This window comes from Rousettus aegyptiacus, unplaced genomic scaffold (assembly GCF_014176215.1).
Source record: "Rousettus aegyptiacus isolate mRouAeg1 unplaced genomic scaffold, mRouAeg1.p scaffold_m13_p_8, whole genome shotgun sequence".
Lineage (NCBI taxonomy): Eukaryota > Metazoa > Chordata > Mammalia > Chiroptera > Pteropodidae > Rousettus > Rousettus aegyptiacus.
In genome coordinates this window covers 27,499,615-27,515,708 of record NW_023416311.1, presented here as the reverse complement: position 1 = coordinate 27,515,708, position 16,094 = coordinate 27,499,615, and the positions used below count along the sequence as shown (strand labels likewise).

Genomic DNA, 16,094 nt, shown 5'->3' with positions numbered 1-16,094 from the left:
TATTGGTCTCTTTGGGGTCTTTGATACAGAAAACAACTTTATTCCAAGGGCCAGAGATTATTTAAAATTATTTTCACTCATTGAAAATCATGTGGAGGCGCCAGGCTCAGCTGAGAGAAAAGCCCCTTCTGTACAGCCACTGGGGGCCTGAGATGTTCACAAAGTGTGGGCCCGGTTACTCTTGGCCATGTTGCCCTGTGACCAGGGGGCTGTGGAGGGCACATCTCGGACCCAGAGCAGTCTTTGTCACTGAGCCTGCCTCCTGTGACAAGGCCTAGCAGAACCCACCCAGGAGACTGGCAGAAGAGGGAGGAACGTGATTACAAGGGGAAGCAAGTCTGTAGAGTGTGAGGGCAGGACTGGGCAGCTCCTAGCTCCACACGTCCTGGGAGTAGCGGCCCTTAGTCATCAGCTTCTTGATGTAATCCACAGCCTGGGCATGCTCCATGGACCCCAGCTCAGCCACGATGTCGTAGAAGGTGTTCTGCACATCTCTCGCCATGTTCCGTGCATCCCTGGGGGGAGGAAAGAGGTGGCACTGAGAGCAGAGCAAGGGGCCCTGGCATGGGCAGGCGGGGCCTCACCCCTCCCACTCCCTCCCACTCCTCTGCCCTCACTTACCCACAGACATAGATGTGGGCACCCTCCTCGTGGATCAGCTTCCACAGGTGCTCCTTGTCCCTCTTCAGTAAGTGTTGGACATAGACCTGAGGGCAGAGAGTGGTGCCTGTGAGGAGGCCAATCCGGCAGCTCTCCACCCCGCCACAGCAGCCTGGCCCGGCCTCACCTTTTGGGGCTGCTCCCGGGAGATGGCAACATTGAGCTGGGTGAGGGAGCCCTCCTTGTGGAACTGGGCCAGTTCCTCACGGTACAGGTAGTCCTCGTCAGAGCGGCGGCAGCCATAGTAGAGCACTGTTTCCCCCACCTCCTTGCCTGTGGCAGGGATCAACCGAGGTGAGTGTGGAACCCCCCATTCCATCCCTGCCCCTCGCTTGGGCCCATGAACTTACCCTGCTGCTGCAGCCAGGCTCGCTCCTGGATGAAGCCTATGAAGGGGGCAACCCCAGTGCCAGGACCCACCATGATGACAGGTGTGATGGGCTTGAAGGGCAGGCGGAACTGGGACTTTCGAACAAACATGGGCACCAGAGCCCGTTGGCCATTTTCCCTGGTGGGCTCCTTGGCCCGCAGCCAGCTGGTGGCCACACCCTTGTTGATGCGGCCAGTCTTGGTTTCATATTCCACAGCTACGGCACAGATGTGCACAGAGTTGGGGTAGACCTGGGGGTTTGGCAGAGGCAGGAGTGAGCTCAGCAGCTGTGCCCTAGCGGTGCCCTAGCTAGTCCCCTTCACTGTCATCTGAGCTGCTTCAGCACGGGGTTCCTACTCAGGGCCTCTCCATACCCTTTGTAGTCTCCAAACCTCAAAAGTCCCTTAATAGCATCTTTCCTGACTGGCTCTTGGCACTGGGGCTATGAGCAGTGTGCAATCTTATAGCCCAGCCTACTGGATATGCAGCCTGGGGAATCTTGAATGAACTGCCACAGATGTTTGGGACAGAGCTGGGGCCAGTGCTCAGGGATCCCATGCACCTCAGAAAAGCCATGGCTATGCTTTCGGTAAGTGGGCCAGACCTCTCCCCACCTTGGAGGATGAAGCGATGGAGTAGTAGCGGGCCTGCAGCCGAGGCAGCAGCTCACACAGGTGGTCGATGGGGGGCCGTAGGGACGGGTAGTCCTGCAGGATGGCCAGGATGTGCCTCCGAGCTTCTACCACCCAGCGCAGGTACAGCTCCTGGGGAGGATGGAATGCAGGGTGAAACATGGGTCAGGATGCAGTGGCCCAGTGGACCTGGCTGAAGCTGGGCCCAAGCCACTTGGAGAGTAGCTGATGGAGTGGCTGGGGGTAGCGGATGGGTGCAGCGCAGGGCCGAGGTGATGGTGATCTGAGTGGGCAGTGTGGCAGGCTTACCTTGCCCTCGGCTGAGGAGGAGGCCATCTTGCGCAGGTGTTCCTGCTCTGAGGGCTCCGAGGCATACTGAGCCAGCTCGTAGAGCACGTTGGTACGTGGTGGGTTGGTGATGTCCAGGTAGTAAGTGAGGGCGGTGCGGTAGGAGGTGGGACAGGGAAATGGGTGCTTCTTGTTGGATTCCTCTGCAGGGGAAGAGAAGGCAGGATCTGGGGTAAGTGGGGTGCCATGGGATGGGGGTGGGGGAAGCTGCAGGCTGTTCTGTAGGAGCAAGGCCAGCTCTCTGCGGTGTTTCCTTGGTCCTGGGACCTTGCTGGGAGAGGCCTAGTGTTCACTGTCCCCACTCCAGGAGCATCTGAGTCCCTGCAGGGACCCTTTGCTTGCCGAGAGCAGCTCAGAGAGGGCTGTGGAGCCAGAGCTGCCCCAGGCTCATGACTGTGAAATGTAAACACTGGGTCTTTCAGTCATGATGGCAGGGCCATCTCCAGGTCACTTTTTATGCTTGGACACCTGGAGAGCTACACACAGGACACACATGCAGTGTCCTGTATGCTCCAGGTACAGACATGGGCATAGGCCCCATCACCAGCCCCTGCTGCTACCTTCTATTGGCACCAGTCAACAGGCTGGCTTTACTGACCTCCTCCCCTCAGTCAGGCTAGAGCAGGGCGCAGAGCAGGGCCCAGTCCAGGACCCAGTCTGGGAGCAGCTGACAAAGAGCTCCACCTCTAGAGGCATGACTGTGGGAGCTGTTTATGCCTGTGTACAGATGAGCCTCTGCAGAGAGAGGGCCTGGCCCAAGATGGGCTCAGCATTTAGAGGTTTGGGTCTATTTTTGAAGGAGTTTAAAGTTTTTACTGAAGTATGACCTATAAGTATGGCCTATGTATATAGCTTCATGAATTTTCACGAACTGAACATCCTTGTGTATTCAGCACCCAGATCGAAAAGAGGGCATTCCCAGCACCCCCAGAGCCCTCTGTGCCGAGCCCAAAAACAGGGATCAGGCCTCACACTACGGGGCAAGGTGTGTGAACACATCTTTTCTAAAGCTGCACATCCATCTGCCTTGGGGAGTTCTGAGCCTCTGCACTTCTTTCCGAGCAGCTTTTGGTAGTAAAGGGCCCCCGGCAAGGTTCAGATTCTCCTGGGGGAAGAGTGAACACCATAGCCTCCTCTAGCAAGGTCCTGCCTCTGATGGTACAAGGGACATGCTCCACAGAATGACAGAGACAACCCCAAGTTCGCGTTCACTGTGCCTCCACTGTTGGCATGATGAATTCTGGTATCAATCAGCCCCCTTTCCTGCTGTTTCTCCCAAGGGCCACTCTGGTGCTGGTGAAATAGAGCAGCTAAGCTAGGGTGACCAAGAGCAAGAGAATGGGGCAATGCCAGGTGGAGCTGAGCTGCCCCATGGGGTCTTAGGAAAACCCTGCACCAGATTCAGTGCCTCTTGCACTTTAAGTACATTGAATTGGCCCAGAGGGCTGTTAGGGTTCCTGACTCTGGTCCCTGAATTCACAGGTGAGGAGATGCAGGTCCTGGAGGAGGAAGAGAGAGCAGCCCCAGGCCCTCAGTGGTCAGTCGTGGTGGAGCCAGGCCTGCGGACCAGGACCCTGGCCTGCAGTCCCTGCAGGCAGCCGGAGTTGGCTCTGTCTCCAGGTACCTATCCCTCACTCAAGAAACTGTGCCAGTGAGAGGATGGAGGGAACCCCAAGGCAGAGGGCCAGACCCTTCAGCTACTTTTGCCCCCTGCCTCCCAGGCTTGCTCCAGAACCTATAACTGTGGTGTCTTGGATGTAAGGGTCCTTTTGGGCACCAAGGCTTCAGGACTAATCAGCTCAACCTATGTGCCTTGCCAAGGGGCCCACTCCTGCCAACTGCCTCAGGCCCAGGTATTCAGGGAGGGTGGCCTTGATTCCAGGACTCACCATCGAGATTGTTCAGGGACATGATGACATCCAGGTCAGCACCCAGGATCTCGCCAAGCTGGTTGACAAGGGCAGAATCATTGGCCGGGTAAACAGCCACATGGTCACCAGATTCATACCTAGGGGGAGATGTGAGGGTCAAGAGGAGGCTGGAAGGTGTCTCTGCACCCAGGTTAGGAGGCCCTAAGTGAAGGTGTTAGGGAGGGGGTGGCAGTAGCTGGTACCTGATTTTGGAATCTGAGATGTCTAATTCCAGGTGCATGAGGTGTCGCTCAGTTCCCTGGTTCAGCTTCCGGTTGGTGGTGACTACAGCCAAGAATGGATTCTTGGCATCGAAGGGGCTGGGTGGGGAGGAAAGCAGCTCAGTGATTAGCTAGGTCTTTGATGTGAATCTCCCCGCCCCCAAGGGACCAATCTGTTTTCACAGAACACAGGGAACCTCAGACTGGCCTCCAAGGGCCACAGAAAAATCTAATTATATAAAGGGTTCTCTCAGACCAATCCTAGGCAGTGCTTCTGATGACCCCATAAAGTGGGCAGAGCTGTGTTATCGGTGTTTCCATTTATAGATATGGAAACTGAAGCTGGCCCCTAAAAAGCTGGGAGACCCTCTATATTCTGTACCCACTGGTGAGCTGATTGCAAAGGAGGCCTAGGCCCTTAAGATGGCTCCCAAGAGAGAAGGAGCCTGGTTCCCGAGTGACTGTGTGGAACAGAACTCCTTCACCCCACGTGCCCTGGATAGCAACAAAAATAGGAGATGAACTTTTACTCTGTAAAGTCACTGAAATGTTGGGGCTTCCTGCTACAGTAGGACTCCAGCAGGACTAATGAAAGCAGGGGTGCTGGTCTTGAATCCCGGTGGTAAAAGAACTTTCCTAGGTGGCTCCATCAGGAGTTTGAGCAGCACCCAGGGGTAAGGCAGGACAGGGGCCCAAGAAAGGAACACTGTGTTTAGACAAAAAATACAAATATTGAGGCAGAATTTTAGAAAGTGTGCCCTTTGCCAAAGTTCAACCTAGACCCATAGCTGAACTTGCTATGTCCTGATCCAGAAACAGATGCCATCCCCCATCTCAGGATATTTACAGACCAAAATGTCAGCAAATTAAGTACAAACCGAGTAAGTGCCAGTCTTTCAAAGGCTGTGCCCTGGATGGAAGGACCTCTGGGTAGGGAGGGGTACTGAGGGACCTGAGCACAGAGCAGCCTCTCATCTCTCTGCTCCAGAGCTCAAGTGCTCCGGTAAAGTGGAGATGAAAACATGGGTACCCCATCCATGCCCACTCTTGGACAAGGGTAGATAAGGATGCCCCAAGGGATGGGGTCTGTGGGGATACACAGGACTACCAGTTGTTTGTCGTCCCCAGACACCTGAGACAGGTGCACCAAGGACCGCAGGGCCTGGCCCCCAACCATGCTCTCCACTCACGGTTTCTGGTTCTTGTAGCTCTTCAGGCGGCCCATCTCACCCACATACACGTTGGCCACGTCAATGTCTGTGTGGACCACAAGCTCATACTGGCGAATGCTGGAAAGAGGAGACTGAGGGTGAGGCTAGGGGCTGGTGGGGGAATAGGTCAGTCCCAAGAAGAGAGAAGCCAAGTCAGGGAGTGAAACTGTCAGGAGACAGTGCATGAGGGTCCAGGTAGGACATACAGGGCAGGAGGAAGCCTGCAAAGAGGTGAGGGATGGGTTGGGCAGCCTGGGGTTCAGCAGGCTTCCAGGTGGTTCTATGAAAAGGTAAGGAAAGCTCATCACTTCAGGCAAAGCCCAAGTGCTTTAGCCTGGGACCTGGGACCCTCCCGCATCTGAATGAGTTTCCACCAGCATTTCTCTCTCTCTCACACCACCAGTGCCATTCCGCCAGGCATGGTCTCCCACCTCAGAAGGCACTCACCCACAGCCCCTAGCCCACTCTGTGGGCACGCACTCACCTGGACTCCTCTCCAGTGGCTTCCACCCCAAAGTGCTCACAGACAGCTGGCCAGAACTGCTCTCGCCATGTGATAAAATCCTCCTCCAAGCTGGGGAGAGGATACAATGAGACCCTGGCAGCAGTCCCCAACCTTTTTGGCACCAGGGACCAGTGCTTCTATGAGAATCAAATGCCTGATGATCTGAGGTGGAGCTGAGGTGGTGATGCTCGCGCTGGGGAGCGGCTGCAAATACAGATGAAGATTCGCTTGCTTGCCCACTGTTCACCTCCTGCTCTGCGGCCCGGTTCTTAAAGGCCATGGACTAGTGCCAGTCTGCAGCCCAGGGGTTGGGAACCCCTGCTACAATGGGCTAGCTTACCCAACTGCCTGGGTACCAGCTGGGGCTGCCAGGCTAGCTTGGACCCTCTCCCGAGCACCCCACAAGAGCTTGAGGGCTCATTTCATGCATGCCTACCCAGTGATGTAACCCAAGGTATCAGAAAGTGTCTAGAATGTCTACACTAGCCATGGGTGGCTTTACTTGAGTTGGGCAAATAAAGAGGATGGGGAAAAGCAAAGAAGGCTCACAGAAAAGAGGCTGGGGAATGGGTAGGGTGACTTCCTTCCCTTGTGTTATGGAATTTCAGCAGACACCATGGTTTTGCACTCCTCTCATGTGCCTCAGGCCACGCCTAACCCTGAGGGGCTCCTGATAGTGACAGCTGGGGCGGACTTTCCAGGGAGGGGGCCCAGCATGCAGGGTACTCACTTGCCATCATCATCACCCAACCCCAGCTCAAAGATCCGCTGGGCACCAAGCTGCTCCAGACGCTTGTCCACATACTTGCCCATGGCATTGAAGTGCTCATAGGTCTTATTCCCAAGGCCAAAAACCTGTCAAGATGGGAGTGGGTCTGAGGCCTAGCCTGCAGTTGGGGTGATTTTCCATGCAGTGCTGGTCAAGCCGCTAGGCAGCACTGTGAGGTAGGCCACGTTTGGCTTCTGGAAGTGGTTTTGTTTGGTGCCTTACAGCCCAGAGTCCCATCTACAACCAGCCTTTAAAAGCCTCAAACCTGGGTGGCCAGCAGGGGCAATTCGCCCTCGTCACCTGGCTCTCCTTGCCCAGCTGAATCTCAGTCGTCCCGCCACACACCTTTCTTGCCTTTAGTCTCCAGCAACAAATGCCCCATGGAGCAAAGTGGGGCCGGGCACATGGGAGGAGAAGCTCTCTTAGTTCTGGGGCTCAGGGTGGAAGAGGGGGTTGTCCCATAAGCAGCCTTCCCTATGGCTCCCTGTCATGAGCTCCCTACCAGACCCCCCTGTCCTGACACCTCAGCCCTGGCAGATCAGAATGAGTTAAGACCTGGAGAATTTCCTCTTGGACAAAGGGGTCCAGAGGCACAGGTGAGGCGCTGCAGACTGTGACCTGGAAGCCCAAAGGGAGTCACTGGAAGAAAGATAGGGAAACTCACCGCATACTTAACTCCAGAGAGGTCCACGTTTGTCTCCTGGAGCCAGTCATAGAAGTCCTGAGCATTGTCAGTGGGGTCCCCCTCGCCGTAGGTGGCCATGCAGAACACTGTTAACGAGTTCTCTATCTCTGGCAGGTGGCTAAGGTCAGCCTAGAGAGACGAGGGCAGGGCCCAGGCCCAGCAACCATGACTCGGCCTGCTCTAGGTCAGGTCAGATGGGGTACAGAAAACAAGTCCAGGGTTCAAGTGGAGGGGAGTGCATTTAAGGATGCTGACAGGTACAAACTGACAGAGTTCTATTCTACAAGCTGCCTCTCAGAATGTGGTTCCCTGTGCAACCGCCCTGGCCTACCACAGGTGAATCTCATTGTCCCACAAGGTCCCTGGAGCACAATAGGGCCTAGGCTCTCACTAACTCCTAGCCAACTGTTCACCAACTCAAAACTCATGTCTGGAGACAGACAGGTAGTACTGCCTGTCCCCAGGACAGAAGGCAGGGGATGAGGGAGGTGGAGGGACAGTTTGGTTTGGGAGATGGAGTGGCACATGCAGGAAGGAGCTGGTGCCCAGGAGAGTGTGGTTCTAGGGAGAGAACATTCATTGTGTTGTTGGAGCTGCAGGAACAGACAGGCAATGACTGGCAATGACCCCATGTGGAGAAGCAGGAAGGCACATTCCTGGGGGCTTCTTCCCAAGACTAGCTATTCCCTGCCAGCTTCCTACCCTCCTGGGTGCCCCTTCCATGTCCACTGCTTCCACCTGGGGCAGGTGGCCTGGCTGCCATTAGTTCTTCTGACCCTCCAGAGAGCTGCAATCACGCAAGGAGAAGAACAGGATGAAGGAGCCAATCCAGGAGGCAAATTAGCAAGGTGAGCCTCTCCCACAACCCTCAGAGACAGGCAGGCTGGGGAGAGGGTGCAGCTGGGGCCAGAGGTGTGGACCGAGTCCTGCATAGTCCTGTGGTGGCCCAATGGAGTAATAGAAGAAGGGGGAGGGATCCTGCAGCCCCAAAGGGGGGCATGGCTGGCCTTTCCCAATTCTCACGTTCTCCTGAACCCCTCCTCAAGTTTCACTATTCCCTCAGGCCCTGTCTCAGCTGCTGCTGTGGCCCAGACACAGGAGTTTACGGTCTCATTTCAAAGTTCAGAGGAAGGGTTCCCAGAGATGGCCCATCCAACACCCTCATCCTTCATCTGTAGAGAAGGCAAGGAAGGCCCTCAGGGACAGAGGCTGGTCCAGGGTCACATGGGCAGTCAGGGCAGAGTGGGATTAGAGCCCAGATTCCTCCACTCCTCAGTCTAGCTCTCTTGCAGCTGCAGTTTGGATGGGGGTGGGGGAGAGATGGGAAATAGTTTCTCTCTTGACCTGAGTCATTTTTAAGGCCACATCCAATCCACTTCTGCTAGCACCTGCCCAGCATTAGTGAAGCCCATGAAGGCTGAGCATGAGCAGTGCTGGGAGCTCACGCTTCACACCGGGGCCAGGTGTTCTTAATGTCCTTAAAACTGGAGCCACCTGGCTGCTAGTACAAATGATAGGAGATATCTATTCCTGTCTGTCCCTTTGACTAACTCTGCCCTTTAAAAAACACCATGATCCGGGGAAACCTTCCTTAATGCTTCTGGAAGGGGTGGGAGGGAAGGCCGGGGCGTGGTGAGAGCTCACCAAGACATACTCCTCGGGGTCTGCTGACATGCCCCGCATCCCGTAGCGGTGGGCGTCCTTGGACAAGCGGTTGGCAAACTCCTCAGCGGTCCCCGTCTGGGAGCCATAGAACACGATGATGTTCCTGCCCTAGGGAAGGCCAGAAACGCGGGGTCAGAAAAGGGCCAAAAGCCACAGGCTTCACCAGAGATTCTAGGTGACTACAGGGGTAGGCCAGGCAGGCGGGGCCCCTCAAGGACACTCTCTTTCCTTCCTGCCTCAAGCCCTTTCTAAGTCCTTCTGGGGCTAGCATCTCACTGCCACAGCTCCCATGGTAGATGGGGGCAAAGGCCGTCCAGCCGACTCCAGCCATCCAGCTAATCTTATACATGCAGTTACTCAAGATTACACTTGGAATAGATTTTTAAATGACATCTGAATAAAAAATATAACAGTGTTCAGTTAAAAAAAAAAAGGTGACTAAACAGTATATATAGTATAATCCAATTCTGTATACTCACGCCCTCATATATATATGTGTATGTTTTATTTATACACATGCATACACAAAAGAAAAAGACTAGCAAGAACTATACCAAGAGTCTCTAAATGGGAGATTATGAGTAGGTTTTTCTGGATGACTGCAAAAGTAATACACATCTAAAAAAATCTAGACAGTAAGGAAAGGTACCAAATGAGTTGGCTCACATGCTCTTCATCCCACCCTCCTACTGTGCCGCCTACAGAGGCTATTGAAAAACCCCAACTCTATCCCTAGACTCCTCTGCAGCTAGCAATGTAGTATATTAGGTCCAGCCAACTGGATGTTCTTTGCAAAATCTGGAAGGTGGGAGTGAGGTGAAGGCCACTTCTGTGTCCCTTTATGTAGACATGAGGTTTCTCTGCAGTGGTACCCAGTGCCCCAAATCCCTTAGAGTGGTCTCTAAATTTTGGATCCAGCCCTGACACAGGTACAAAGCACAAAATAAAAAGTATGGATTACAATGAGTTTAAAGTGTTCTCGTACCTTTTGTATTTCCTGAATTTCTACAAATCATTTACAAATCATTTAAGAAGATATTTTAAATTAATCACTACAAAAACTACTTAATAAAAGAGAAAACACTTATGATATCAGATTAAGGGACCCTAACAGGATGTAAAATAGTAGCTAAATGTTTACAGTAGCATCAAAATATATAAAGTTCCTAGAAATAAACCTTATAAGAAATACATGAGAAGTTACTGAGTGATAAAGGACTAAACTAAATGGAAAGGTACTCTGATTTTGGAGAGAACTCAACATACAAGATGTTATTTCTTCTTATTTCAATACAGAAATGTAACGTGATTCTAATAAAAAGTTTAAGAGCTCTTTTTTCCTCAACAAAGTGATCCTAAAAGTCCTGTAGAAAAATAAAAGACTCCATCCATAGAAACATTATTTGGCAATAAAAAAGAATAAAGTGCCCACACACACTACAACATACATGTGTGAACGCTGAAGACATTATGCTAAGTGAAAGATGCCAACACAAAAGGCCACATATTATATCCAGAATAGGCAACTCTATAGAGACATAAAGTAGATAACAGTTGTTTAGGGCTGAGGGTGGGGAATTAGGGAGAGGTGAGCGACTGCTAATGGGCTTCTTTCGGGGATGATGAAATATTCTAAAATTGATTGTGGTGATGGTTTGCATAATTCTGTGAATATAGTATAAAACACTAACATGTGTATTTTAAATGGGTGAATTGTACAGAATATGAACTATATCTTGATAAAACTGTTACCCAAAATAAGGAAATACATATGAAATAATAGCCAGGAAAACTGAAAAACAGGCGTGATGGGAAGGGGGTGGGGCAGTGCCTAGCACGACCAGATTAAAACAAGGTATAAAACCTCAATAATTAAAACAGTAAGATACTGTACATAAACAGGCAGCAAGATCAAAGTACTGGAATAAGAAAATATGGAAATACACCCCAAACCCCATGGGAATTATGTATATGATAAAAACGAGTGGGAAAAAGATGGACTCTATCATATGAAACTTACAGACAGCCGTATGAAAAAGTAGCGCTGGCTCCATCATACCTTACACCTTATGCCAGGACAAATTCCCAATACATTGAATTGTAAATATGAAAAATGAAACCATAAAAGTACTAGAAGAAAACGTGAAATAATTCTTTTATCTCCTCAGAGTGAGGAAGGCCTTTCATGTGAGCAACGCAAAGTCCAGAAGTCATAGAAAGAAGAATGAAGTGGACTATGTCACTTTTACATGGCAAAACAAACACACATAAGCCAAGTCAAAACAATTAACTGGGAAAAATATTTTAACTTATATTGCCGACAAGAGGTAAATCTCCTTAATAGTTTTAAGGAGTTCCTCGAGAAAGATCAATCCCAACAGTAAATGGGCAAAACATTTGAACAGAGAATCTATTAAAAAAAAAGAAAAGAAAAAAGAAATGCCAACATATGAAAATCTGCTTAACTTCATCCATAAGAAAAATGCAAATTAGAACTACACAGAGATATCACTTTTTTAACCTAGATAACTGGCAACCCCCTAAACTTTGGTAACAAACCGTTGGCAAGGCTGTGAGGAACAAGTTTTCTCACACATTGCTAATGAGAGTGTCCTGCTGTGACCCCTATTGGGGGCAATTGGGCAGCTTTCATCACAGTTACAAATGCATGTACCTTTTAATCCAATAATTCCACTGCTGGAAATTTATTTGCAAAATTCTATTTGCAAAAGTGCAAAATGATCGACACAGTTACAGCAGCATTGTTTGTAAGAGCTTAAGATTAGAAATATTCCCCCCAATAACAGGGCAGTGCTTAAACAAATACAGTACTTATGGTTACATAATGGAATCATTATACGGCCATAATAAAGAAAGAGGAAGGTGTTTTAAAAAAAGGCACAGTCTATAACTGTATGCAATAGTCCACATTTTATATTTCAAAAAAGTGTAAAATAAGAATCTGTGTTTTTTGTACGGGGACCAAGAAGTTCTAGAAGGATTCACAGAATCCTAAGAACACTTGGGGCTGAGTGGCAGGGACAGAAGACAGGCTTTCCACTGAAGAGTTCACATTCTGGATTTTCACCAAGTGAATGTAGTACCTTTTCATAAAATTAAATACTTAAATAAACGAAAACAACCAGGGATAAAAATGCAGTTGTGCCGTGACCACAGCTCTGTGAGGTTTAGATATGCTTGTGGACAGAGCCTGGACTGGGAGAAAGGAAACAGGACGGCATCCTGAGTTAGAGGGACGGTCTATTTTTATAGTTTGGTTTCTTCAAGAAGTAAACTTTCAAAAACAAAGTAAACTCTCCCAGCAACGGCAGAGCAACTTTGGGGCTTTGGTTAGACGAGCATGTACACACAAGAGAGCCGGGCCTGGGTTCCCGCCTGCCCCCTCCTGTCCAGTGCAGCTGACCTTCTGGTGTACCCCCCAAGCATCTACCAGGCCAAGACTCATTGGGAAGAGTACAGATATAGTGAAAACTCACCGTCTTCTTCATCTTTTCCACGAAGCTGGTGTCTTTGACAGATGAGTCCCTGAAAAACAAAAGTGTCTGATGGGCATGGGATGCATGTAGCAGCATCGAGGAGCATTCCAGTTCCACCCTGTGCCATTCCCCACTGACCACATCAGCAACTTCCTGTGGTCCAGCGCTGGGCTGCCAGGCCTCATCCCCATTCCCCAACAGTAAATTCGAAGCGTCTGGAGACACCAACTCCTGGCAGAGCCAGGACCCCGCCCCAGATAAATGAGAACAAAATAGTCAAGGACTTCACTTCCCCATCGCTCAGGAACCCTGGCCAATGGTTCCCATGGCCTTGTCTCACCTCCAATCCCTGCCTCACAGAGCGCCCTGGAGTCTCCTAACTACGGGTTTGATCATTCTACTGCTTGCTCCACTCTCAAACCCTTAATGGCTCCTATGACCCAGAGGATAGGGATATGCAAATACCTTCAGTCAGACTCTGTCCCCAGCTTTGCCTGACTCTTCCCTCCAGACACGCCACTCTCTCCATCACGGCCCTCAGAATCCTGCCAAGCCATCATTTCCACCCAGAACATCTTCAATCCGCTTCTTCGCCCACAGACCTCTGCTTCACCCCAAGGCCCAGCCCACGTACCAACTTCCCTGAGATTTCCCCCGCCCATTCTCAGCCACATTTCACTGTTCCCTTCTCTGCCATCCTGGCACTTTCTAGAGCCCTGAACTGGGCCCCGTCCCCTCCAGAGAGCAGCACCGCTGCTGGTCACATCGCAGCCTCAGGATCCTCCATCCACTCTCTGTCTCTCAGCTGCCAGCCTCCTGCCCCTCTCCCTGTCTATTTCTCGTTCTTTTCCTTCTCTCTTTCCTTGTCCCAGGCCTGCAGGGCCAACGAAAGAAGCCAAGTGAGCCTCTTTGGGGACTTTCAGGCCTAAAGCAGCAAGGTGGGAAAAACAGAAGATATTTGCAACAACATCTGACAAAGGACTTGGGTCTAGAGTATAAGAAATCCCGACAAATCAGAGAAAGATACATAATCCAACAGAAAAATTGTCAAAAGACTTAAAAAGGCAGTTTCTTAAAGAGACTCTCTAAATGGCCAAATAACATATGGAAAGGTGGTTGACAATATTAGTTACCAGAGAAATAGAAATTAAAACCACAGTGAGAGCTATCATTCACACATTAGAATGGCTAAAACTAAAGACTGACAATATCGCGAAGCCGTGGAGGAACTAGAAGTCCCACAGCCTGTTGCGAGGAGGGCAATACAGCACATCTACTTTAGAAGGCTGCCGACAGTATCGCCTCACAGCGCTTCCGTACCCGCGCGTCGGAAGACTGTGTTGTGTTCATACATGGGAGCATTCTCCCCTGCAGCAATGAAAAAGATGATCACCACACATACTAATGTGAATGAGCTCACAAATGTGACGCTGAGTGAAAGCAGCCAGGTAGAAAAGAGTCCATATACATGACTTCATTATACAAAGTCCCCAAACAGGCGGAATTAATGTGTGGGGACAGGAGTCAGGACAGTGGGCAAGGGACAGCAGGGAAGCTCCTGGGGAGGTAGTAATGATCTGCCCTTTGGTCTGGGTGTTAACACGGCGAGAACCATCGATCCGTATGTACCTTTCCACAGATACAATATTTCAGTAACAAGTTTATAATTTTACAATTTGCTTCCAAAACCCACTTTCTCCCACCACCAAGATTCTCAAGCAGGCTTGGGAGGCAGTGAGGTGCAGGAGGCCGGGCAGGGGCTCTGGAGTCAGGCAGACTTCCTCGCCTGCCTCCAGTCTCCAGCTGAGTGAACTGGAACCAGGATTTCATTGCTCTTCAACTAGAAAATGGGGATAACAAATTCCACTTCAGAGGTTTTTGCAAAAATCAAACAAAGAAAACAGAAATAAATGACTTAGCAGAACAGCTAGCACAAGGCAGGCTCCTTAACGGGTGGCTGTCACTGGCTCTAGCCACTCATTCACCTGGCAACCTCCCGTCAGACTTCAGCCAACAGCAGGGTCTCTCTCTGGGTAGCCACCAAATCCTCGCACAGAAGCTTGTGGCACAGAGTGGCAGGGGGTGGCACAGAGTGGTAGGCAGGTGCTGAGTATTTCCACAGTTTTTCAAAAGTTAGCTGAAGGCGGGCCTCTACCCTCGTGCCATTTATTTACTTAGCAACCCTTTAACAGAGCAGCCGAGATTATCCCAATTTCCAATTCGGACAAGTCCAATCAAGGTGCTGTGTTTTTCATGAAACATAGATGGGCCATGGATGGGATCAGAGCAGGCAGAAAGGGACATGATAAGGTATGAAGGGGCCCAAAGCAGGCTGTTTCTGGGGTGGGTGGGATGGGACCAGAGGGGGATGGGCCCAGCCTTGGGGAGGGTGCAGAGCCTCCATCTTTCCTCTCCCCTGGAGGAGTTCCCCGACTAGTTCCCTTCAGCCTGTCAGCCAGGGGTCCGCATGGGGTCAGAAAGGCTGGCCAAGGAGCAAGGATGCAGTTGGAGATGGCCAGGCACTTCAGGATCTGGGGCGACATGTTGGAGATGTAAGGTCTTGGGAAGGTAACATGAGATCACATCCAGAAAGCCCCTGCCACAAAGTAGGCCCATCTCCACCCCAATACAGGGGGAACTGAATGCCCATCTTACAGATGAGTTGACAGAAGCCCAATGACAGCACTTTTGCCTGGTTCCCTGGCCAGTAAGTGGCCAGGCAAGGACTAACCCCAGCCTGACTCCAAGGTCTATGCTCTTCCCCTTACATCCTCCTGCACATGGGAAAGTGTACTAAAGAGTGGAGTGTACACACGCGCACACACACACTCAGCACGACTGCGTAAAAGTGATGTCCCTCTGGGCTAGAGGCCTGGAGCCCGAAGAAAAACGTCAGTGAAGTTTTCTTTTAAGAATGCCTCTGCAAAGCTGCTTAGACGTGTAATTTCGTAAATATAAAGACAGAAGTTTCACATTTAAGTCCCCACTGGGCTTTTCACTAGGTTAATAGGTTCAAGACTATTATGATCTACTAACCTATTTTAGTATGAAATAGCAGGCTATTTTCAGGGCCTTGGTGTTAAATAATGCTGCATGTGGGGCCCCATGGGAGGCAATGCCTGGTGCCCAACTCGGCCACTCGAGCTTCTCTTCTCTGTCTGGGAGGCATGAGTGCAGCAGGCCCACGAGGAGCAGGAGGGAGGGAGTCGAGGGCATCTCCCCGGGCTTTCCCACTCAGCAATGGCCTTTCCTCATAGGAAACCGGAGAGGCCCTTCCCCTGACTCCGCCTTACCTCAAAATCCCAACATGAGCGGGGCCAGGGCAAGAGCACAAATGGAGACCCTAAGGCCTGCTCCCATTCTCTTCCATCTCCCAGCTCCAATCCACACTCCAAAGGGGTCTTGTTTCTGGACATCTTGCCCACAAGTCCAACTTCTGCCCATGCCCGGCCACCAAGAGGCATGCCTTTGCTACCCCTCTGGTTTATGTGCAGCCTAAACTAGAACATAAACGAGAATACTAAATGTCTGTCTGCACTAACAAGGCATGCTCACCAATACTCATTCTTAGATGAAGCAAGGTGTAAAATGATGTGAATTCTACCACTGTGTTCCTTTTGA

At 50.9% G+C, this 16,094-nt stretch overlaps 1 protein-coding gene across 1 annotated transcript in view; it reads right to left on the bottom strand.

Moving 5' to 3' along the window:
- Positions 1-17: 17 nt before the first annotated feature.
- The window catches only part of LOC107511800 (NADPH--cytochrome P450 reductase), a 58,697-nt gene continuing 42,620 nt past the window's right edge, over positions 18-16,094 (bottom strand). Inside the window, exons 3-16 of the mRNA XM_016146543.2 lie at positions 12,474-12,522; positions 8,956-9,084; positions 7,291-7,440; positions 6,588-6,712; positions 5,837-5,926; positions 5,332-5,430; positions 4,124-4,240; positions 3,900-4,018; positions 1,972-2,153; positions 1,645-1,794; positions 1,011-1,281; positions 788-933; positions 622-707; positions 18-515 (exon numbers count right to left, since the gene is read on the bottom strand). Of these exons, the coding sequence (XP_016002029.1) occupies positions 371-515; positions 622-707; positions 788-933; positions 1,011-1,281; positions 1,645-1,794; positions 1,972-2,153; positions 3,900-4,018; positions 4,124-4,240; positions 5,332-5,430; positions 5,837-5,926; positions 6,588-6,712; positions 7,291-7,440; positions 8,956-9,084; positions 12,474-12,522 (1,858 nt within the window). The 3' untranslated portion in view covers positions 18-370. The remainder of the gene's footprint in view (positions 516-621; positions 708-787; positions 934-1,010; positions 1,282-1,644; positions 1,795-1,971; positions 2,154-3,899; positions 4,019-4,123; positions 4,241-5,331; positions 5,431-5,836; positions 5,927-6,587; positions 6,713-7,290; positions 7,441-8,955; positions 9,085-12,473; positions 12,523-16,094) is intronic.